The 25,375-nt window shown below is 38.5% G+C and overlaps 3 protein-coding genes across 3 annotated transcripts; 1 reads left to right on the top strand and 2 right to left on the bottom strand.

The window, feature by feature from the left end:
• Positions 1–5,796: 5,796 nt before the first annotated feature.
• On the bottom strand, positions 5,797–10,575 carry LOC131436235 (uncharacterized). The gene is made up of 6 exons (XM_058604855.1): positions 10,533–10,575; positions 10,001–10,083; positions 8,004–9,536; positions 7,383–7,942; positions 7,164–7,307; positions 5,797–7,089 (listed from the first exon to the last, which is right to left on the bottom strand). Exons 1-6 carry the CDS (start codon positions 10,544–10,546, stop codon positions 6,448–6,450), a joined length of 2,976 nt encoding a protein of 991 aa, XP_058460838.1. The 5' UTR covers positions 10,547–10,575; the 3' UTR covers positions 5,797–6,447.
• A 7,052-nt stretch (positions 10,576–17,627) lies between these two features.
• Positions 17,628–18,408, top strand: LOC131433788 (uncharacterized protein K02A2.6-like). Its single transcript, XM_058600385.1, has 2 exons — positions 17,628–18,212; positions 18,280–18,408. The coding sequence occupies exons 1-2, from the start codon at positions 17,628–17,630 to the stop codon at positions 18,406–18,408; spliced, it is 714 nt and encodes a 237-aa protein (XP_058456368.1).
• Positions 18,409–18,900: 492 nt separating this feature from the next.
• Positions 18,901–19,992, bottom strand: LOC131438446 (protein transport protein Sec61 gamma-2 subunit). The gene is made up of 2 exons (XM_058608470.1): positions 19,788–19,992; positions 18,901–19,377 (listed from the first exon to the last, which is right to left on the bottom strand). The coding sequence occupies exon 2, from the start codon at positions 19,360–19,362 to the stop codon at positions 19,156–19,158; it is 207 nt and encodes a 68-aa protein (XP_058464453.1). The 5' UTR covers positions 19,363–19,377; positions 19,788–19,992; the 3' UTR covers positions 18,901–19,155.
• Between the last annotated feature and the right edge of the window lie 5,383 nt (positions 19,993–25,375).

The following is a 25,375-nucleotide window of genomic DNA, read 5'->3' as shown; positions in this document are numbered from 1 at the left end:
GTACGTCTCGATAACTTTTTCAAAAAGTTGTATCAGCAAATGAAAACCTTTCTTACTTTTTCCATTTTTGCCTTTCTCATATAGAAAGGCTATACAATCACTGCAAAAACCGACTTCTTTTGAACCGAGACCTGGAGGGCCGATTGTCATAGACCATTCCACAGTGGTCCGAAACGGGAAATTAGCGTGACAAAAATATTTTCACTATTGCATATTAGTTTTTTGTAGTTGGTGTCTTCACAAAAGTTGTTTGTAATCAAATGGCGCTCCTTTTGATGAAAAATGTTTCTAGGATGGTCCTCATTTATATTGAAATCTGAAATCTAACTTTCTTAATTGAATTCAAAAATGATTTTGTTGTACAATAAAGTTGTAGGAAATTTTATTTTGAGCAACTTTGCTGAAAAAAAGCACCTCTCTAGCTTTTCATTTGATCGAGTTACATCAATTTTACCGAATAAAAGTAGGGTGGCTCCTGAAAATTCATTTTTTTTGTGAAACGTTCTACGGAAAAGTTGTCTTCAGAATAGTTGTTGTGCATTTTTGTTCAACCAAGCTTTTTTTTTTGTTCAACCAAGCTTTTTCATAGCTACCAGTAAAAAGTTATGATTATTTTTTAATCAAAAACTATTCAAACTTCAAATATCAATATTCATTAGATGCCAGATCGATAAAAATGTATCCTATGCGGCTCCTGAAAGGTCATAATATAAGGGGCTGTCCATAAAAGACGTCACGCCGCAAGGGGGAGGGGGGTGTTTCACAAAACGTGACCTTTTGTGACAGGGGGGAGGGGGGAGGGTTGTTGGAATGTGACGTCCAATATTTTCAATGATAGCATTTTTGGAATGCCTAGTGGTAATACTGCTTTGCCCTATTTCCTGAAAAAATCTTCACAATAAACGTTTACATTCTATAGGAAAAAGTGTATTTGTTGATGTAAAAGCTTCTTCTTGTAAATTCGGAAATGAATAATGCAGGAAATCATTTCTGTTGTGATTAACAAAAGTACACGGAGGGGCGAGTAAATTAGCAAAATTAATAAATTTGCTTAATATGAGTAAAAAAAAGATGCCTTCAAACGGTTTAACTTAAGTTTTGCACTGACAATTTTAGTCAGTACATATGAGTTTGGGTGCACTAATCGCTTGGATTTATGAATTTTTTAACTTTCGGATATCTAATGATAGGTAGTAAGCAGATGTGGTTTTCCTCCACCAAGATCAAAGATGATCGAATCATTCAATGATTGAACTTACATGAATCAAGAATCATTTTAGCTCAAAATCACTACCGATTTTGTGTGACGGAAGATGAGTACCGATTTTGATCGATGTGATTTAAAGATCACTGGTCAACTGATCTTGGAAAGATCAGATCAGAAGTGATCTTTATTAAGTAAGATCACAAATGATCTTCTTTGGCAGTGATCTCGATTTGATGAGGTTTTGATCTTTATTTTCTCAGCCCTGTATGCTACACTAAGGAAATATTATTCCTTAGCTAAAGAAATAATATATCTGTGTACCCCTAGAAGGATTAAAACAGATGATTTAAATGTTTCATCAATTCCAATCAAATACTTTTATCAAATTATATATTAATACTAATACAATAATTTCGATGGCTTTGTAGTTTTAGTGGTACTTTTTAATCTTATGCCAGCATGTAATAAATCGATTTTTCCCTCATATTTGTATGGTTTGTCATACATATTGAGTATGTATTGAGATGAATTTTATTTATTTTGAATTCGTGACATGTGACATAGGGGGGATGGGGGGTCTTTGTTGCTGTGACAATTTGTGACAAAGGGGCGGTGGGAAGTCAAAAATGTCCAAAAAAAGCGTGACGTCTTTTGTGAACAGCCCCTAAGTAAAAGTTTAAGAGAAAATTGGATGGGTGTTATTTTTTTAACTTATTTAAATTAGTTTTAAAAATACCTTCCAAAAACTCATTCCATACATTGTCCTTCCGAGAAATGAGACACACAAAAACTACAGCCGAAAATAGATTTGTTGTAAGTCAAAGCACTTAATGAAACCCAAAAACCCAAAGTTTGTTAAAATGAGTAAAATGATTACAAACAACTTTTGTGACACCAACTACAAAAAACTTATTCAATATTCAATATTTAATATTCAATAGTGAAAATATTTTTGTCACGCTAATTTCCCGTTTCGGACCATAGTGCATTCGACTCAGCTCGACGAGCTGAGCAAATGTCTGTGTGTGACAAATATTGTCACTCACTATTCTCGGAGATGGCTGAACCGATTTTCACAAACTTAAATTCAAATGAAAGGTCTCATGATCCTATAGAAAGTTCCTGAATTTCATCTCGATCCGGCTTCCGGTTCCCGAATTACAGCGTGATATGCACCAACAATGTGAAAATAATGTCACTCACTTTTCTCAGAGATTGCTGAACCGATTTTCACAAACTTAAATTCAAATGAAAGGTCTTACGGTCCCATACAAAGTTTCTGAATTTCATATGATCCAACTTGATAGGGTGATATGCACAAAAAATATGGAAATAGTGCATTGAAAATGTGAATATAATGTCACTCCCTTTTTCTCGGAGATGGCTTAACCGATTTTCACAAACTTAGATTTATATAAAAGGGCATATTGTCCCATACAAAGTTCCGGAATTTTTTTGGATCCAACTTCCGGTTCCGGAATTACAGGGTGAATATGCATAAAAATGTGAAAATAATGCACCAAAAATGGGAAAATAATGTCACTCACTTTTCTCGGAGATAAAAGTTCTTAAGATGCCATGAGAATATCTAAATTTTCATTCGAACCAAACCCCTCGTTCCGGAGATAGGGTGCTCAGTATGAAAACGTCAATTTCAAGAATACTTTGTTCATAAGCTACCTCTTTATATTGGCTAGTGATTTTCTCTAGATGGCAAACCATGAGACTCTGTAACCAAATAAACCAGGGGTTCCCACAGTGGTCAATATAGACCCCTTGGGGTCGATATCCTTTTTGCGGGGGTCGACGTAGACGAAAACTGACTATGGGGGTCGACGAGGTCTAGAAATCGACCCCCTATTATTTGATATATGTTGTTATTTGAAATATTTACGCTAAAAAACTTGTGTTTATTTGACCATCCGCAGAAATTGGTGAGTATTTTACATCAATATTAAAAAAAGCAAGAAATTGAATTTTCAAAAGAATTTGTTGATGGGGGTCTGAGGCCTAAGTTAATATTAGTAAAGTGGTCCATGACTCAAAATAGTTTGGGAACCCCTGAAATAAACCATTGATAGTCCCATAAATGATTTGCTGAATTTTATCCAAGCACTTTTTTCCAAAACTCAAATCGTCATAGAGAACCGTAAATAAATTTGTAGTTCGTATTAGTGTATGGTTGAATGAACCGAATGTCACTATGCCGATATCCAGCTTTTGGTTCCGGAAATACCGGCAATAATAATCAAATATGGTAAAATGGAACTCACTTCACTTTCTCACATATGATTGAATAGATTTTCACTAACTTAAATTCAAATGTAGTGTATCAATGCAACAGAAATCTTCGAAACTATTTTCTGAATTTTTTTTAAATCACGTTACAAAAACCCTTCCCTACGACTCTACACTATTCTGAATGGTTTCATTATTTTTATTGAAAACCAATGTGAAGAATGATAATTGTATGATAATAACATGTTATTAGCTATACTGTATAAATTGTACTCTACGGTATATCATAAGTATTAAAGAAAGTTATTGTCCAGTGTCCTGTGTGGATCAACGAAATGTATTTCCAGTGGTATGGTCGCCGATAGTGTGAAAATTCGATAAACAAATTGCAACAGTTGCTTGAAGATGACATGCTCAGCCCATTTCAGACGACTGCGATGGGCTGGACATGTCATCAGGATGCCGGACGACAGTCCAGTGAGAATGGTTCTTAAATCTGATCCGATAGGCACAAAAAATAGGAGCACTGTGGGCAAGGTGGCTCGATGGATGGAGGGTGATTTACGAAGTATTCGTACCTTAAGCGGCTGGCAAAAAGCGGGCATGGATCGAGCTTCATAGAAATGTTTGCTAGATACAGAAGAGAACTCCACTGGACTAGGGTGATAGGTAAAGCAAGGTGAGTAAGTATTTTGTGTTGAGACAAAAAGATCAATATTTATTTCAACGGAAACAAAATGTAGAATGATTAAATATCGCTGTTTATTTAATAAACTGTCAACATTGAATTCAACATTATTATAGTATTTAGTTAGCGGCCCTTATTACCGTTCTCACTTCCACTTTCACATTCACTTCACTTGCATATCACTTCACTTGATTTTACTTATTACCAGTATTACGCACAATGTAGCGTTCACTGTAGTGAAAAAGATATTTTTTCAAACAAAATGTTAGTGACGTGATGTTAATAATAATGACAAGCTCAGTCACGTAATTACTTTTTTTCTGAAACAACTTCCTTAATAAGAACATACATTTACTCCATTTGATTTCCACCGTAAAGTGATACCGATAATAAGGGTCACAATCACTTCACTTGGTTTTCACCGTGTAGTGATTCCGGTAATAAGAGCCAGCATGTTAAATCCATTATTTCAGCTATAAATCGCCACAAGCTCTTGAACAAGCAGAAATAGTGTTGTTAAAAATACGCTATTTTTTTTTAATTTACATTGTATTTTTCTGCGTGTAAACATGTTCCAGAGTAGCTTAGTTGGTAGAGCATCTCCCCGGTAAGAAGAAGGGTGGAGGTTCGAAACCTTCGTCAGGGCGAAAGTTTTTTCAAAATTTTAATTTTTCGCTGTTTCATACACTTTCATACTTTCTCTTCTTCTGTTGGGTCGTGATTCGCACCCGTTTTCTTTTCCAAGCAGCAAGTGTGCAAACCAAACATTACCAAAACGTTTCATTGATCGACGTTCAGGACAAAACACTGGAACCGAGAGAGTGGAATCAATGAAAAACGACATATATCGAATATTTCTCAAAATAAATAAATTATGCGAAGAACGGCGTCCCTTGTAATAGCATTTTAGAGAAATGAAACATAAATCTCAGAAACAATTTTTATTTCTATTCGACATGCTTTAAAATTAGTGACACGATTTAAATTTTTGATCATTTTGAAGATAATAAAGTTCAAAAGTACAATCGCGACGGAACGGAGTACACTAAGATCAAGTACTAGCTAATAAATCAAGTTAACATTAATTGATCGCTAAGAACTACTGAATATAATTTTGTCACAACCAACACAAAAAATATATTTACAATAACACTTTTAATCGCTATAATATAATACAAAAAATAAGATACGAAAAAACTTCAGTATGCTACAATCAGACAATTTCATTCAGTCTCTTTGCCTTTCTACTCCGGTATTTCTCCCGTTCTGGTATGGGGTGTCGTTTAGTTTTTTTTTCTTTTTTGGACTTATTTGTCCGGTGCCAGTGGGCCGATGATGATCATCTTGACCGTTCGTCGTATGCTGTTTCGATGGACGGCGCACGATGGCTGGAAACTGTTCTTGTTTCGCTACAATAGCGTTACTGATTTTAGTTGCTTTTTCCTCCCGAGTATGTGTACTACGGAAATCGCCTTGTACCGCGCGGCTGACGTTATTGTTACAGTCCAAGCTGAAGCGGGAAACTACAATTAATGGCGAGATCCTGTTGGAAAAAAAACAAAACAAATAACGGGAAAAATACAGGAGAGAAGGTAGGCATGCCAACTTTTCTTTTTCCTGCGGTAGAACTTGTTCACTCTTTGACCGCCTATTGATAGGACAGTTTTAGTTTTTGATTTGTGTTTGTATGTTCGTATGCAATTTATCTTCCTTCTAAATTTTTCGGCATGATTATTCTTAGTTGAAAATTTTGTTAATTAATGCCTAACGACTAACTCTCACAGTTTCTGTTTGTTTTGTTTCATTACAGTAAACTTACAAAGTAGACGGGAAGTTAAGCGTGTTCACGAAACTTACTTAAAACTGTGATAGGATTTCTGACCGAGACCTCTAATTTATCTCGAGACAGATGGTAGTTACGGGATAATACGGCAGACGAAAGAAAATGTTGCCCTTTAATTTGTTAGCAGACCTAGTTGTTTACAACTGTATAACTTAAGCCTATTTCAGTGATAATATTGTTTCGTTCACTCTCGAAACAAGCTCGTCTCGGCGAGAACAGGCTATAATTATTTAGCAAATTAAAACGCTACTAGTTTGTGACAGTAAAATCCTAATGCTAAACGTAATAAATGTTACTTATACCTACACAGCTTGACATAAACTTTGACTCTTGTCTGTACAATAAATTACACTAAAGAATGTCCTGGAGTCAACACAAAAAAAATTAATATAAATTGTTAAACGAGGGTCAACACGCGTGCACTTAGATAATAATTTGTGTCGAGCAAACTAAATCCCATTCTCAGCTGTCTCAATTATCCTTGACTAACCTTTGAAGTTTGCGTTTGTCCGCATCATTGACACCTATCCGCTTATCTAGTCTATCAAATACTCTCAGTTTTTTAGTATGTGGCTTGTCCCTGTCGCTGTGGCGTGAATCGGACCCGGATACCGGTTTCAACACGATTCGACGGTTGCTGGAGCTGAATCCACTATCCCCCCGATTAGTGCTGCTACTTCCAGTGTTGCTGCTAGTGTTGGTATAAGGTTTCTCTCTAGGCGGAGACGGAGTCGGTTCCCGGAGTAACTCTTCCTCATACTCGTCTGGGAACAGATCCAGCTCATCACGATTATCGATAATCTTGCGCTTGGGAGGACTTGGAGTACGCGAAGCCACCGGTGTTGGTGCCGGAGCAAATGACGACGGCTTACGTGAATCATTTTCGATCTGGGTAGATAACGATGACGTCGACGACAACGACAGTGTCTTCTTGCTGTGTTCGGTTGGCAGTGACGGCTTCCTGGATGATGATTCGTGGTTGGACGAAGAATGCCTTTCCGAAGTTTTATCTGAGCTCAATGACGAATCGGACTTCTTTTTCAGGGAAATAATTTTCTTCTCAGTTACCACAATGGGTGTAAACTTCGGAGTTGGTTCTTCGGATCTGCTGTCCTGTAATAAAAATAAGGTTAGCCCCCGTGGAAATCAATTCTAAGTGAATAAGTTCAGAAACAAATTCTACGCACCGAAGATTTATTCTTTTTGTTTTCTTCGGCTGCTTGTTTGCGTCGCATCTCTTTGTCTTTGAGAATTTTCTCACGGATCGCCTTTTGTTTTTCGATCTCCAACCGATACGCCTTAATCTCGGGATCATCGTCATCGTCTTTTTTCTGGGAACAAAAAAACAACAAAACAAACAATAGTTAGGTTCGTTTAACCTTCCCACATGCTCGTAATAAGCCTACGTCATTATTATTTCGATTCTCCCCGTAGTCACTGCTCTTTCGCCTTTTCGGATACCGACTGTCATCATCCCGATCACGGCTTCCGTGACGCCTGGAGGGGAAATTTCGTCTCGTTCCCCGATTCATGTCCCTATCGCGACTAAGGGCACGATGCCGCCGAGGGGAACGCGACCGTTCTCTCGATCGCTCTCGATGTTCCCTGTCGCGGTCTCTCTCGCGATCACGTTCCCGGTCCCGCTCCCGTGAGCGACCACGTTCTCGTTCCCGATCGCGATCGCGTTCCCGTTCACGCTCCCTTTCTCGTTCCCGTTCACGTTCACGTTCACGCTCGCGCTCGCGTTCCCGTTCCCGTTCCCGTTCCCGTTCCCGGTCCCGATCACGATCGCGTTCACGGTCCCGTTCCCGCGAGGGAGACCGTTCGAAACGTCGTTTTTCCACTTCGATCCGATTTTTATTGATGAATTCTTCCTGTTGGCGTAAAAGTTCCTCGTCGCTCACTTGACGATTGTTGATGCTCGCCAGAAACTGCTGGCTGCTGAGTGCATCGCGCATCATTTGACCTAAACCGGGAGAAAACTTATGAAGTACTCATTATCAATTGAATTGAAAGTGGAAACTCACTGGTCGCCGCCTCGACACCTCCTTTGAAATTTGGATTTATTAGCACCTTTCTCGGTAACACAGGAGCCGCCGGTATCGCCGGTACTGTTGCTGCTGCCAACGGTGCAGTGTCAAAATTCAGAAGCGGCGTCTGCTGAAGTGGTGGCATGGAGCCCAATGGACCAGGTGGTCCAGCGGAAGGTATTGACGGTCCACCTGCTTGGCCACCGATAGGAACACCCCCGTAAGGCGGTCCTCCTGGTGCTGGTGGCCCACCGGGACCATTCGGGCGGAACATAGGTCCACCAGGATTCATTCTAGGTCCCCCTCGCATCGGATCGAATGGTGGACGATCACCAGGACGAATCATGCCCGGTCGCATCATGTGATCGAAAGGAGGTCCCCGAGGAGGATAGGGAGGTCGACCTCCCATTGGGAAATTCATTCGGTTATTGCGGAAGTTATTCATGTCTCCAGGGAAGCCTGGACGAGGCGGAAACCTTGGTCGCATACCACCGCGAAATGGACCGGGTCCGAAGTTTGGACCGCCAGGATGAGGAGGCATCCCAAGGGGAGCGAAATGTTGCTGTTCGTTGCCAGATGATCCGGAATCACCGGAATGTTTGAAATTGTTTGGTCTATTGGAGAGATGACGATGCTGTTGTGGATGCTGTTGTTCTCGCAGCATCGATGCGGCCTTATTACCTCCGTCCATGTGCTTAGCTTCGTTTTTCCAGTCCCGTTTCTCGGTGGATTCGTCTGTATCATATGAAAATTCAGGCTCTCGATCCTGGTTCGTAACGTACAAATCCAGAACATCTTCCGATGAGGTAGTATCACAAAGCTGACTGGTAGATTTATCTGTATTGGCTTGTGATATTTTGATTTCGCTTCCAGGAAGAATAATTTTCGGCACATCCCGTTGCGAAATTGCCGCATTGATTTCATCCTCCGTTTGATAATTTTGTTTTGAACAAAAAACCTCCGAGTCTGTTTGCGAAACCGATGAATCGGTTACTAGAGACGTTGCGGATGCTGTTTCGGTTGCCAGTGTTGAACCGGAAATGGATGATATTTCAGTGATGGTATCCGTGGTTATAGATTCGGTTTCTGTAGAGGCAGGAATGAAAGATTCCTCGCTGGAGGGAGGCTCTTCTTTGACAAATGCAGGCGGATTGTAAGCTTCTGTCTTGGGAAGCACTAATTCCGTCACCTGTGTGTAACGAGGTGCTGGTACTTCTTTTTTAGTTTCTACAGCAAGAATAGGAGCCAGAGACTCCTCGCAGCTTTTGGGCGTTCCACTACGACGCGTTGTTGGTCTTTTTAGGACCGAAACCTCCCGGCTTGAGACAGACGAAGGAAGCACCACACCGGTCGATACAGATGCTATTTGTTTTTTGTTGCTGACTGATTTTTCTGATTCTTGTTGCTGCTGCTGTGGTTGTAGTGCATTTTCTTTCTCTTTCTCTTTGGCCGCAAGTTGTTTTGCAACCCAATCCTCCGATTCTCCCAGCAGGAATTCTTCCTCATGCTGATCCAATCTTAGACCGCTCTCTGAAAGTAGGATATATGCATTATTCAAAAATTACTTTAGTTCCACAAGTTTAGCATAACATAACTGAATGTAACCATAGCGAAAAGTACATACGAGATTTGTATGCCAGGTTTCAATACCATTTGTAAATAGGGTGACATTTTTGAAGACAATTTTGACCTAGTCGCCCACTATAAGCCTTTCTTTGATTTGTTCTACTGAATCAAACACTGCAATAAATTCCCATAAAATGGTGGGACTAATCCTAATCCCGCTAGTAAACCAATTTCGTTTGAGACAATTGAATGTGTGTAAATGGTAACTATGTTCGTTTGCTTAGCGGTTCAAGTTAAACTGTTAAGTTGCAATATCCCACCGATAACATTTTTGCTATTGCACTCCATCATCAATCTTGATCAACAACAATATATCAATTTGAGAAGCCCATTCAGATATATTCATGAGAAAAGGAAAAACTACTCACCATCGTCCGAGAGCAGCAGATCGTCTTCGTTCAGTAGGGCCGGATCCTCGACATCTCCTAGCTCGTAGTTGAGCAAGTCGTCACTAGTAGTCATTCGCAGCAATTGTTGTTGTTGTTGGTACATAATGGTTTAGCACAGGACAGCAAAAAAATGAAAAGAAGTTTAACTTTTAGTAAATTCACAGTCAAAATATCCACGGTATAAACGGCCCAGGACGAGAATCGTAATAATCGATAACAGCATCACTGTTACAAGTTGCACTTGTAAAATGGGAACGACTGAATGATAGCGTAAGAAATTGTCATTCGCAGAAAAAGCCGAACAATAATTGGAAAAAGTAGAAAAACACATGTAGAAGCCGAACTAGATGCGCTGGTTATGCTTTTGCTTTGATTCCGAAGAGGTCATTTTTCGTTGAATAGCAAAATCGGTATTTGCAGTTTGTTTGAAACAATATTTGACCAAAATTGGAACAATAAAACCACGAAATTTACTGAAATAATGTTCGTTACAAAAGTGGCACAAACTTACTTTATATCCGACATCTTGGTTAAATTTGTTTTGACAATTTGGCAATTCGGCAAAGCTTTGACAGCCGTTGGGAAAGTCGACTTGGCAGTGCTGTCAACTGTTTTTTCCAAAAATCTGTATTTGGCGAAAAAAACTATCTGTACAATATCTTTCTCGAAAAATCAAACATCAATTTAGTGCGAAAACTGATTTTGCGACCAAAAAAAAAAAAAAGGTCGCTCGACCTGGTTTACCCCTATGGAATCAAACACAAAAACTGAAAATCGGTATTTATCTGTATGAAAATTGAAATATCGGTATTTTGAGAGAGCATATCTGTATTCCTGTATCGAGTCCAAAAATCGGTATAAATACCGAGAAATCAAATTCGATTCTAACTGCAGTGACGCCATCAATTAGGGGGGCTTCGATAGACTTTAGCAGCCCTTACACGAACATTATTTTTGTCATTTTTAATGATGACTAAGTAATGATATTTCAAATTTGCATAGAAAACTCGTCATTACTGCACCATACACGTTCATTAAAATGATATTATTTTCCGACAAAAGTCTGGCAACAATGCAACAATCGTTTCCGGCAGAGACCCACATTATCAGATCCGAATGGATTCCGAATCAATTCCGAATCGGCGAGAAATTTTCATTCGGATAATGAATTCCGAATCAATTCCAACTCCAGTGCAACAACCGATTCCGAATGAATTTCGCCTACAACCGGTTGATTCGGAAATCAGTCGGAATTGAGTAATAAGATGCGGACTGAATTGTCAATTTGTCTTCTTCTTCTTCTTTCCCGATTTTGCACGTTTTCGTGCTGACTTTCAGTTTATTTTTAAATGAAAACATTACATAACTGATTATACACATTGAAATCTTCATGTTTTTCGGATATACAGAACTAGTAAATAACCAGTTCTTCTTAGAATTCCAACATAAACTGTTGAAATTCGCTGGAAATTAACAAAACAGCCTACCTTAGTCAGCATCATCCATTCCTCTAGCTGGAGTGTAATGAAATGGCTCAAGTCGCCTAAATTTTACACTAACACATTCATAAAATGAGCGAATATTCAATGACATTTATAATGTCACTGTCAATCAGGTTGATCGAGCAGTCAACTCAGGCGAAAATTCTAGCACTGAACCGATCGAGTACTGAAAAATCATGCAGTCGAGTAAGAATTCATTACGCATTCCGTCATTTGGATAATGTGGGGAATTTCGCCTAGCGGTTATTAACGGTTCTTTTCTGTCGGATTCTTGTCATACAAGATTGGCAGTACCGTTTTGAATCGGTTCTATTTTTTAAGCGCCTTAGTTTTATTTTTTCAATAAAAGATACATATGAAAGGCAATAAGTTATTGCCCTTAATATATATATATTAATCATGGAAAATGTTATTGCCAATACCCACTTGTACGCGGCGGGCAGATTTCCCCCCAGACGGCTGGCTATGTATGCCAGCCATTTTGCGGGAATTCTGCCAGAATTCCGGCAAAAGTCTGGCAACAATGCAACAACCGTTTCCGGTAGAGAATTTCGCCTAGCGGTTATTAACGGTTCTTTTCTGTCGGATTCTTGCCATGCAAGATTGGCAGAACCGTTTTTAATCGGTTCTACATTTTAAGCGTCTTGGTTTTATTTTTTCAATAAAATATACATATGAAAGGCAATAAGTTATTGCCCTTCATATATACTAATAATGGAAATTGTTATTGCCAATAACATAACTTACTCACTACTAAACATGCCCACATTTCAATCTCATTTACCTCGTCACAAGATTCATTTTTGGCCGTACATGCGGGATTGACGAATATCAAATGAAGTCGAATAAAAAAAAAGAAAGAGGAGGGAAATAAACAAGACACGTACGGCAAGATAATGACGCAATTTCGGCTGGACAATTTTGACAGCAGCCGGAATGCAGCCAGCCTTCTGACGGTTGCCAGAAATCCTCACAAGCGGGCTTAAGTCGCCTAAATTTCACACTAACACATTCATAAAATGAGCGAATATTCAATGACATTTATAATGTCACTGTCAATGGGGTTGATCGAGCAGCCAACTTAGGTGAAAATTCTAGCACTGAACCGATCGAGCACTGAAAAATCATGCAGTCAAATAAGAATTCATTGCTCATTCCGTCATTTCAATAATGTGGGCACCCGCTAAGCTCTCACTTGACTGTATTGGCTTTCAAACGCAAAACTCAAATCAGCTTCGCGCCTTCTATTTTTCACTTTATGGACCAAGAAAACGATGATGTTAGCAAATTATCATACAGAGCAATATAGGAATGGAGTATTAAATGCGGAAATAGTTTCTAACATAGTAATTTTTCCTTAAACAAACCTACGGAATTGGTAAAATTTTTGCATTCATTCAACTTTTGCATTAAAAGTAAACCTTTAATCTCTTCTAGACTGTGTTTATTTTTTTCATTTACCAACAGAGTTGCCATTCATACAGAATTACCTGTAATCAAACCCTGTCAGCTTGGAGCGAAATCAATCTTCAGTTCAGCAAGGCCATCGCACGGCATCACATTCATCATATCATGTCAATTGTATGAGTGCGCAGGGCTGCTATTTTGGCGCGCACGAATTTGACCTTTCTTTCCCCTACTTCTATGCACGAGATTCAATGCGGACTCTCCTGAGGGCGCCATGCTAGCAAAAAAGGATGTTGCCAATGATTTGTTCGGGAAATGTGAGAGCTGGATATCTTGTTAATATAATGTCTTTGCTGTAATGTATTGATTTGTATACGTCCATGCGAATTTCATGCAGGATACAGATTTAATACATATTGCCAAAACTATATACATAATTGTGCCTACTTCTCATCCTCCAACGCAATACAAAATCGAACCCGTTTTGTTACAATATTTACTTGCTCTGGTCTGCCGCCACTTAATTTCGGGTGAAAACTACCAACACAATGAAAAATAGTCTAGATGAACAACGTTGAGTCAAATAAATGGTTACCTTCAAACATCGCGGAAAAGTTAAATATATTATCAACGTAATCCAATAATTTATTGTGACGATTCATTTTCAAATATTTTGATGAAATCAGGCATCCCTGCAAGCAGCTGATCGGGGTTGGCAAGCGAGGGGAAACCAACTAGTAAAAAAACTTTTACATAACAGAAGGGGTGTACAGATAGTGAATAGTTCGCACAGTACAATATAGGTGGAACTAGTGCATCACGAAAAATTATTTTTATAAGAATTTACTCATACTGTCATGTCTGTTAGTCTGTGACTAAACTTTATTTAGAAATCGATGCTAAGTGAGGTTATGTCATCAATTTTCGTAATCGAAATTAAAGGTTTAAACAAATGGAATGGTGGAATAAACGGCTAGACCAATTATTTCCGAGCGGTGCCAATAAGTAAAGTCAATATTATCAATCTGTAGGTCATTCTGAAAGCAAAAAACTTAGATTTATTCTCAAGCGGAATATTAAAAATATTGGTTGAAATTCTAATTGAAAAAAATCAATGTTTTTTCCCTAATTACAACAGAAAAGTCTTTAATTATTCGAATTTCATCTACAAATAAATAGAAATTCACATGTTAGTGGAAATATGATGATGAAAATAATGCAGATGATGCAGCAGACGACACAAAGTCAGCTCCAACACCAGCAGTTAATGGCTCAGCTGGTACACCGCTGATCTTTTCGAGAAGGATGCTGCTAGATTAGACGACGAAGCAAAAGTTCGTTTACTTATGCGAAAGTTGGGTTTAGCAGAGCATGAGAGGCACGTGAATTACATTTTAAACAAACTACCGAAAGATTTCAGTTTCGTCCAGACAGTGAACAAGCTTAAGAGTCTGTTTTGAGTGAAAAAATCGGTTATTAGTCGTCGTTACCGATGTCTGCAAATAACGAAGAATCCTATTGAGGATCACGTATCATTTGCCTGCCGTGTAAACTAAGCTTGTGTGGAGTTTGAGCTGGAAAGGCTCACCGAGGAGCAGCTCAAATGCTTGGTGTATGTGTGCGAACTGAAATCCAAGAGTGATGTCGAGATACGTACTCGTCTCCAAACCAAAATCGAAAATAATGTTACCTTGGAGCAGCTGTCCAAAGAGTGTCAGCGAATATTCAATCTTAAACATGACAGCGCCATGATTGAATCGCAGACTCAGGTACAATCAATTAGAAAATTCGGTGGAAAGCGGTTCGGCAAGCGTGACGAGAGCAATCAAAACGTTATTCTACTGATGCCGTCAAGATGCCTAGCTAGCCATGTTGGCTTTAGTTCGTTACACTACAGTCGAAATTGCAGTTATAAAAATCACAAATGTTCCGATTGTGGTTCTTTTGGACATCGTGAAGGGTACTGCTATAGTGCCAAATCCAGGATACCTACACTCAGGCAAAAAATATATGGAATTTCATAATGATTTCGTATGGTTTTTAGCCACAAGAATATCGAATGCGAATCATAAGGCCGCCTTATGAAATCACGAAAATTGGAATTCCAATAAAAAAGCTTTTAAAACTTATACGAATTTTTTAGGAACATTGCACGAAATTTATATGACGAACATAAATTCTCTCATATATTGTGAAATTCATAAGGTATATTTTTCATATTAATGTTATGAAATGGTGATTTCGGTGATTTTTGATGCATCATAGGATTTGCCTTATGATTCTCACTATTCAATTTGCCTGAGTGTAGAAGCAGGCGTAAGAAACCGGTTCGCCTACAACCGGTTGATTCGGAAATCATTCGGAATTGAGTGAGAAGATGCGGACTGAATTGTCAATTCGTCTTCTTCTTCTTCTTTCCTGATTTTGCATGTTTTCGTGCTGATTTTCAGTTTATTTTTAAACGAAAACATTATATAACTGAATATACAAATTTAAATCTTCATGTTTTTCGGATATACAGAACTAGTAAATAACCAGTTCTTCTTAGAATCCCAACATAAACTATTGAAATTCGCTGGAAATTAACAAAACGGCCTACCTTAGTCAGCATCATCCATTCCTCTAGCTGGAGTGTAGTGAAATGGCTTAAGTCGCTTAAATTTCACATTAACACATTCATATAATGAGCGAATATTCAATGACATTCATAATGTCACTGTCAATCAGGTTGATCGAGCAGCCAACTCAGGCGAAAATTCTAGCACTGAACCGATCGAGCACTAAAAAATCATGCAGTCGAGTAAGAATTCATTGCTCATTCCGTCATTTCGATAATGTGGGTAGTAGTAATTGATGTTTGTAGTGTGCAGCAACGACGCAGATTGGTTTCCTTTGGTGTGTCCGGAGTAGACGTTTAACTGCAACTCGACACCGCTTCCGACATCACAGTCATCAGCAGGGACATTTGGAAGAAACTTGGCAGCCCTGCCTTATCTCCTACCAGTGTGGTGTGGTACTCCAGATACGATGATCTTTTCGAGAAGGATCCTGCTAGATTAGACGACGAAGCAAAAGTTCGTTTGCTTATCTCCTGCAACAGTGAAAGCAAGAACAGCATCTGGTAGCATCCTAAAGTTCGACGGGGAATTCGAAACCGACGTCACTACTGGAAAGTGTACTCGGCGTGAACTAATCCGTATTACTGAAAAACTTATTTTGTTTACTTGGCACTGACATGGTCGACAGTTTCAACCTTTCGTCCGTGTCCATGGACTCTTTTTGTTGTCATATGTTTAGCTCTCCAACATCAACTAGGACACTCAAAACCATGTTTCCTAAGGTTTTCAACGATCAATTGGGTTTATGCTGTAAAACAAAAATCAAGCTGGAACTAAATAAAAATGTTCGTCCCGTTTGTGGAGATTATTCCACTGGTTTGAATGCAGCTCTCAACCGAATCAGTATCCACTTCCACTGTCGGATGATATTTTCGCCAAGCTAGTTAATTGTCAAGTATTCAGCCAGACTGATATGTTCGACGCTTTCTCACAGGTCGATAAGCAGTACCGTAAATTGCTCACTATCAATACACATTGTTGCCTCTTTTCCTACAACCGCCTACCGCCTGGTGTAAAAGTTGCACCTGGTGCGTTCCAATAAATCATAGACATAATGCTAGCTGATCTAGAATGCACTTGTGGCTATCTTGATGACGTCATCGTTGGTGGTTAAATATAGAGAAACATGCAGTCTTGAAGCGAATCCAAGATTTCGGTTTCACCAATCACCATACGAGTTGATAAGTGTGCATTCCGTAAGCAGAAAGTACAGTATGTGGATCATGTTATCGATAGTCGTAGTTTACGTCCGAATCCAGCCAAGATTGAGGCGATATCCAAGATGCCCGGTGATGTATCCGGTGTGCGATCTTTTCTCGGGGCTATCAACTATTATTGGAAGTTCGTGCCCAACATGAGAGAGTTACGTTGCTCTCCTCGGATCTACTTCTTACGCATTATGATCCTAAGCGTTAATCGTATCGGCCGACGCTTTTGCCGTTGGTCTAGGCGCTACAATTTTTCACAGGTTTCCTCATGGCACAATTAAGGACGTTCAACATGCTTCCTTCATATTCGCCGTTACGAAATTTCATAAAATGCTTTTCAAAAGGTATTTTCGGTTGCAAGCCGATTATCAACCGTTGCTTCGCATCTTCGGATCTAAGAAGGAAATTCCGATCTACACCGCCAACCGTCTTCAACGTTTCGCGTTGAACCTTCTTCTTTACGATTTCGACATTGAATATGTCTCCACTCACAAGTTCGGTAATGTAGATATGTTGTCCCGTTTGATCAATCACAGTACGTCAAGTCTAAAGAGGATTATGTAATCGCGAGCCTCGACCTAAAAGAGGATCTCAGGTCAGTCGTATCAAATGCGGTCAAAGTGTTACCTCTAAATTTTAGAACAATCGCACAAAGCACACAAGCAAATCCAGTTCTTCGAAAACTCTATCATTACATTAAAAAAAAGTTGGCACTATTGCAAATTGTCAGGGTCAGACATTCTACGATTCCACGCCATACAGGAATCACTTTCCGTGGTAGATGGTTGTATCATGGTTGCAGAGCGACTCGTCATTCCGTCGCAGCACCGTAAACGATGTATAGTTGTTCTACCACCTGGGTCACCCCGAAATGCTACGTAAAAAAGCTCTAACTCGCAGCTATGTGTGCTGGTCCGGTGTGAATTCGGATATCGTCAATTTTGTCAAAGCATGCCACCAGTGTGCTTCCGTAGCCAGATCACCTCCGCATGCTCCACCAGTATCGTGGTCCAAGCCAATCGCCCCGTGGCAGCGGGTTCATATCGACTACGCAAAATCAATCGAAGGTGAGCATTATTTGATTGTGGTCGATGCTTTCACCAAGTTGCCTGAGATCATTCAAACGAACCGTATATCGTCAGTGGCAACCATCACCATTCTTCGTAGTTTGTTTGCTATATTCGATATGCTAGTTACAATAGTTAGCGACAACGGTTCTCAATTTACAAGCGCCAAATTCGATTTCTGTATCTCCAACGGAATTGATCATATTACAATAGCACCGTATCATCCACAATCAAACGGCCAAACGGAACAATTTGTGGACACATCTAAAAGAGTCGTGAAGAAAATTCGAGAGGAGAGAGGATCGATACAACATGCATTGGATATTTTCTTGCTACCGTACCGAAGCACGCCCAACCGAGCCTTACCAGGCAATATTTTGCCATCCGAGGCAATGTTAGGTCGAAGGATTCGCACGTGTCTCGAGCTCCTGCGTCCTCCGCCGCTACATCCACCAGTGTCAACATTTGAAAATCCTAGACAACCTAGATGTTTCAATCGTAACGACTCAGTTTATGCCACGCTACACAGTCGTAACGGATGGAAGCGTGGCGTACCGAGAAAACTTGGCGCCCGGGGCAAAATAAGAGATTTGCCGACCCCATCGTTGGTTTAGTGAACAAAACTAAAACAAAGCTGAACTCCATCTCCGGAAAGCTGACTTTGGCGAGCAAAAAAACAGGTCCCAAGGATTACTTTGTCGCCCCCTTGAAGTTGTTGCACCCGGGACAAATGCCCCCTTCTCCACACCCAAGATACGCCACTGGAAGTGGGCTTCAGAAACATTCGTTGAGAAAATCGGAGATGTTATGTATAGTGTGGATTGCAGATCGCAGAATGCTACGCTTGCATATTAACCAACTTCGAAGTCGTCTGTCTGCGGGTATGAAAATAAAAGAACTCGTAAAGTAAACCACATCTCGTCAGTTTCCGTTGCCGCTCGAGTCCTCTCGCTATTGAATAATCATTAATTCACCTCTGCGGCTTTGTTCCGCCGAGTTGTTCTTGCACTCGTAAAAATTCTGTTGCAATTAATAACGCAGGGATTTCTCAAAACTGTAAGTAAACTAACAGATATATGTAGTTATAAAGAAACAAACAGTAGTATTTCTCAAATCGTTACTTAAATAATTTTACTTCCATTTCCTTATCCTAACATTCACAAAACAAATGTTAAACGCTAGATTTGAATTACTTAATAAAGGTGGTAAGGACAGTTGCAATGAATAATGAATCTCCATCTTATTGGGGATCAACAGCGTATTTATCCTTTTTCATGTTGTATAATAATTTTCTTACTTCGTGCAAAACTATTCAAAAGAAAGCATAGGCTCTTACGATCCCACAATTATGTTGTTGATTGGGATGTGTATCAGTTTAACGAAAAAACCGATAAATCCCATAATGCAGAAACCAATTGCCGTGGCTATGGCAATCTTTTGGAACTCTCGACGGTCGGGTTTTGTACAGCGTTTAATCAACCTTATGGAGTCCTTGGCAAACGAACGACCTGGCTCGTAGATCCTGACGATTTGATCCATGTCTAGATGAATTAGCTGAAAGTAAAACGAGTTCATATCATTACCGAACATTAAGCAATACTTAGTTAGCAGTAACGCGTTGAATTAAAAAATATTAAAAAATCAATGAAGAGATAATGATTTGGAAGCTACCACTAACATATTCTCGTATTTTTATCAATATTTGTAATACAAATTTCGATCGATGAAACAGCTTGAATTTTTCTTCAGTGCGAAAATTTAAGACGTGGCAATCCATATCCGATAGAGAATATTTCAGGCATACCGCGAATCTGATAGAGAATATTCTACATATTCGCGAATACGTCTGAGAAGTCTGATTTGAAAATAGGTATATAAATCTAGAACTTAACTTAAAATTTAGTCCGATGAAAATTTAGTCTGACCTTCAATCTCCTAATCTACATAAGAAATTTGTCACTTACCTTATCGTTAATTTAGAACAAATAAGAACACACAAAATAAGCGATCTCAAGCGAAAATTCCAATTTTTTAGGCACCAACAAACAACGAAGCACGATCTACAACGAGTGATATACAGAATGAATCTACTCGCTGCCACTGGGTGAAAGTAAAGCAGACTAGTGTCAAATTGATTCCACGTCGAATGAACGCGAAGCAGAAACAACGCAACGTCATCGGGTAAAATGGCCGACCCGTAAATTGATTGTCAGTCACGAACAGAGTTGCCATGTTATTTCTTCAAAAATCGGTCTCTGACTCAAAAATTTATCTGGATTTGTCTGGGTCTAACTATATACAAGTAAAATTTGACCGGGCTTCATTTTCAGTGAGCAAAAAAAAGTTCTCATCACCTAGGCCAAAAATAGTAAATATTTTTAAACTGATTTCGTCTGAGCTATCTTTTAGTATTTGATTGCAGTGATGAGATGAAAGTTTATTAATCAACGGACAAATCATAAATTAAAGTAAAAATTTTTGTGCAGATATTTGATGATCAACACAAAAAAAACATTTAGACAGAGTGAGCACGAGAAAGCAGAGCCAAACTTGGTACTAACCAAAGCGAGTAATGCACTTACAGTCAATTAAAAGGACCTTGTCAAATGGAAAGCTGAGCAGATTTATCGCTTGCACTCTAACAGGGCCCCTTTGGCTAGCTGAATTAGCAGGGCCCTTTGGCTTGCTGACATTAGCAGACCAAAAGAGATAAGGATACCCTTCTGCTGGTCTGATATTTAATTATGGTTGAAAATACATTCATATTAAATTTTGTTTTTGTATATTTTTGTGAACTACGAAGATATGAAAAATAAATGCTCATTGAAAATCTTATCCTTTAACTATAATCTGTTGAAGTAGCGTTCAACCAAATACAAATTATTTATTATTTAATAATAAATACAATTAATAATAATTTAAATTATTATTTGTATTTGGTTCAACATCATTTCATTAAAGAAATTTCATTTTATTAGTGAATACAGATAAATACAGATTTTTTATACAGGGTAATACAGATTTTCTCTGAAAATATCTGGCATCTCTGACCTGGAGAGACATGGCCATCAGACCAGAAATGCCAGATATTTTCATAGAAAATTTGTATTGCTATGTATAAAAAATCTGTATTAATCTGTATTCACTAATAAAATGAAATTCTTACAACAAAATGATGCCAAAAGATGTTATTCCAATAGATTGTGGTTGTAGGATGATAGATTCAATCGATTATTGCTGCGCTCACAAGAATATTCAACAACGAAATATCATTATTTTTTTTATTTTTTTATCCACGACAGTTGAATTGTAATTCCATATATTCATCTAGTTTGAAATTGTTGAATTCATAATTTGACATGGAATTTCAACGTCAAGTCGGGTCATACAACTCTCAGTTTGACAGTAAAATTTCATGATGCCATTACTTCCTTGAATATCAGTTCAAATTGGTTTCAAACAGTGTTGGTGATTGCCGAAAATTTGACAGAAGCTGCTCGATATTTTTCTATAATGTATACAACATTTTCAATCCGTTAGAAGATGCTACAAGAACTCGTGTCTCTCAATGCATGAACCGCAAGAGAATTTTTCTACATTTCTTTGCTCCATTTCATACTCAGTGTTTCAAGACCCTTAAAAAAATTATAGTCTGATAATTATCGTTGCTGGCTGGAATTTACCAAGAGATAATCGCAAGTTGACAATTATTGCAGAAAATCGAATGATGATGATTCTTATACTATGTTGCAATATTTCAAAAACTTTGTGTGAAGCATTCGCATACATTTTCATAAACACAACTTATACAAAGATTAAATGCACATAGTTAGAATAAGCGGCAATAGTAAAATGATTCTATCGCAATTATCCAATGCCCATACCGAATCGGATCACGAGACGAGAATAAGCTACCGTTTTTTTGGTTTCAGAGAGAATTCCCACAGCAGCGAGCTAACCTTTGATTCTCAGACAGGTCATCGATAATACATATGGATTTCACAACTGATTTCCATATTAATTTGTGATTTGTCCGTTGATTGAAAGACTTTTATCTCATCACTGGAATCATGTACTTAAACATAAGGGCATGTTCAGGAGTGTTCTAGTTCTAGATGCATAATTTATGCCAGTTTTAAAATTTAAATCTAGAATTTATAACAAAATAAACTGGCAGTCCCAGCAGCGTTTTATCTGTGTTTCAAATATAGAAATAATAGAACGGCAGCGTATACCAGTTTTAAATTTGACAGTAGAACTGTTCGAATAAATAAAACTAAAACGGCTTGCTGGGTATACGTTTGTTTCAGTTTCAGTTATATTATAGACCACCCATATGAATCTTGCAGCTGCTGAATTTGCTCTAACTCAGACAGAAAAGTTGATTTTTTTTCTTACTTTTTGTGAGATCTGTATTAAATTGAGGTAATCTGTATAAAATCTGTACTCCGTATTAAATCTGTATGAGCATGTAAAAATTAGAGTGCCTATAACCAGAGTGACGACATCTCATCCGTAATTTTGGCAACAATTCAAAACATTCCATTAGCTTTACATTGAATTGACAGGTCGTTTGCTCGTTTGAAACTGGGAGCTGTCATTCCAAACGAACAGCTGTCGCCACTCTGATTATAGTCACTCTAGTAAAAATCTGTATAATACAGATAAATCTGTATATATGGCATCTCTGCTCTTAACTCAAAAATGAGTAAATAGGTTATAACTCAAGTTTAGAGTACGTGCACTTTTTATGAATTTGAGTGGTTATGTTGAATGAGGGTGTAGGCATAAATCAAATAAACATAGATTTCTCACAGCACGGTGACACTAACAGCACCTCTAGTGACAAACGGGTGTACTTTTTTCCATTAGCTACTGTGGTTTAGGAGCATTTACGCACCCATTCTCCACCAGACGGTGCTTTTGGTGTCACGGGTTTCTCAACTACATTACTATTACACTGGGAAATCTATGTTTATTTGATTTATGGTGTAGGTCTATCAAAGGATTTATAAAAATTTTCGTATTTCAATGAGTAATTACATACAAACCCATTCGCATCATCTCCTTCTGCTACTAGTGCAGTAGACGATAGCACCCAGTCGACACCGTTCTATTGATCGAATGTCATCGTAGACATACGGAGAGGCATGCGATAAGAAACAGATTATTATGTGTATCACAGATTTAAAAAATGACACAGATTTTGACAAATTTCTTGAGTCGGTTACATACTGTCAGTGAGCTTCCTAAAGCCTTCAAATTGCTGAGGAAAACAGAGCGTTTAGAAATGGCAAGACATTTTATTTGCTAAGAGAAATGAGTGGCGAAATCTTTTTTTTTTGCTCAACAAAATAATCCCGATCTACAATTTTTTATATTTGACCTGGCATCCCTCATAAGATTGTGAGTTACACACACAAAATTTCCAACTTACGATTAGGTTTTTCTGATTTGGACTTTTATTTCACAGAAATGAATGAAGAAAATTCTTTTTATTGCACTGTATATTCACGAAATAATAAAGGGATCTGTCACGCATGCGGTAGAGGATTGACATCCTTTAAGAGCTGAGGCCACTAGGTCGCGTGAAACCACGTGGCTCGTTGTGCGTATTCCATTTCTCTCCATGCTCTCTCGCAAATGTGTAAAATGACTCTCGATGTGGCCGGGCCAAGAAAGTTTTGATATTTTCGGTTACAATTTTGACTACATCACATAAAATCCAAGAAAGCTGCCGCTTATTTGGCAGCATTTTGAGCCGATTTTATTTCTCTTTCATGTTTCGTTACGTTACCAGGGAACTAAAATGGCGCCGCCAAAGAAATCGACTTACCTTTACAAAAATAACTTTCCCTTCACTTTTATCGCGACAACATATATGTTTTTATGCACTAATCGCATCTAAATTAAATTATCTAGACATTGTCAGGATAGATTTTTGATCCATGCTTTTGAAGACGAGATATTCAATGAACATGTTGAAAGTTACCGTTTTCAGCTATACAATTCTTCCTTCAGAAAAAAGACTTTCCCGGCCGCTAAAGTCAAACAATCATTCTGAAATTTTCACAGAATAATCTAAACTAATTTTCTAAGAGATTGTCAGTTGGGTTTTTTGATATTCGTCACCGTTTCTGAGAAAGTCAGATTTGCAGCGTGAAAATAACCCTTTAAAGCGCCCTAAAACACACTGGCCTCAGCCCTTAAGGGCTGAGAACACTACCGTAAAGTGGTAGGTTTTTTGCTTTTTCCCCGTTTCAAATTAAATTTTCTTGGAAACGGTGCAGAATATAGAAAAACTCACCTGACAATGTCTTCAAAATTTAGTTGAGAGTATTCTGTGAAATTTTCAGAATGATTCATTGAGTTGAGCGGTCGAGTTGTATTTTTTTCAGACTGAAGAACTGCTGAAAATTGGAACGCTCGGATATGCATACCTCTACTTGTTAATCGAATATCTCGGCTTTGAAGGCTTGTATCATAAATCTACCGTGACAAAGTCTAGATAATTTAGTTTAGATGCGATTAGTACATAAAAACATACATGTTATCGCGATAAAAATAAAGTCTTGTATTTTTCTGTGAAACAAAGTCAGCTTCAATGCATCCACCATTTTTTTCGCTTTGGTTTCCTGATAACATTCTGAAAAAAAAGAGAGAAATAAAATTGGGTCGACAAGGCTGCCAAACACACAGACATTCAATCTTTGTGAAAGTTGAATATTTTTTCATTGTTCATTGGAATCATGTAATGTCCAACCCATACGATAGATTAATGTGATAAAACTTCTCATCAAAAAAATAAAATGTATGCTGGCAACCCGGTACAGTTTGCTCATATACGAGAGAGTACAAGAGAAATACGATGCGCAAAGGGAATTGAGCGAGCCACGTGGTCGATTTAAAACTCAACACGTGGCCCTGTGTCCTCAGACCTTAATCGTCAGTTTCAAACTTACACAAAAAACGGGGGGCTAAAGGTGCACGATATCCTGGAAGGAGTGACAAATATCATATCATTCTGTTTCGTATCGGCAATTTGATTGACTTAGCTCTGGTCGTCACAAGCCCCGACCTCATGCCTACCCGATGTCAAAAGATGACTTTATTTCTAACAGAATAAAGCGCTATTCATACTAGGCCGTGGCGTATCCGGAACGGGACCGCAACGTACCAGGATTTATTTGTAAAATATTCTCATCATACTGTAAACTTTCCGTGTCACTGCCGTTGCTATTAGTAACATACACAATCGTTGCATTTGATGTTTTCTGTTCCTCACGAAAATGGCACATTTTTCCAACGAAGAATTGGGCGTAATTGCAATTGCTCTGATTGATGAAGATAATCAGCAGTTTAAAAAAAAAAGAAAGAGGATTTGGGTGCACGAACTTTGGCGAAAAAGAGCAGTTGAGGGTGAATTCACCACATTATATAAGCAGCTTGGGAATGACGAGATCAAGAAATATTTCCGAATGTCAGAAGCCTGTTTCAACTCGCTGTTGAGTAAAATTCATCCGTCTTAAAATGCATGACACTACATTCCGAT

This window comes from Malaya genurostris, chromosome 3 (genome assembly GCF_030247185.1).
Source record: "Malaya genurostris strain Urasoe2022 chromosome 3, Malgen_1.1, whole genome shotgun sequence".
In the NCBI taxonomy this organism is placed as follows: domain Eukaryota; kingdom Metazoa; phylum Arthropoda; class Insecta; order Diptera; family Culicidae; genus Malaya; species Malaya genurostris.
Note: the sequence above shows the minus strand (reverse complement) of the source record. Positions and strands in the feature narration are given on the sequence as shown.

What these genes read in the sequence shown, in the direction of transcription:
- LOC131436235 (XM_058604855.1), bottom strand. An exon ending in TCTGCTGCTCTCGGACGATG is followed by an intron (nt 9,537 to 10,000) that starts GTGAGTAGTTTT and finishes TCCTACTTTCAG; the next exon opens with AGAGCGGTCTAAGATTGGAT. An exon ending in AGGTGTCGAGGCGGCGACCA is followed by an intron (nt 7,943 to 8,003) that starts GTGAGTTTCCAC and finishes CTCCCGGTTTAG; the next exon opens with GTCAAATGATGCGCGATGCA.
- LOC131438446 (XM_058608470.1), bottom strand. Translation starts at nt 19,362, where the DNA reads ATGGATCAAATCGTCAGGATCTACGAGCCAGGTCGTTCGTTTGCCAAG.
- LOC131433788 (XM_058600385.1), top strand. Translation starts at nt 17,628, where the DNA reads ATGCTACGTAAAAAAGCTCTAACTCGCAGCTATGTGTGCTGGTCCGGT. An exon ending in GCAATATTTTGCCATCCGAG is followed by an intron (nt 18,213 to 18,279) that starts GCAATGTTAGGT and finishes TACATCCACCAG; the next exon opens with TGTCAACATTTGAAAATCCT.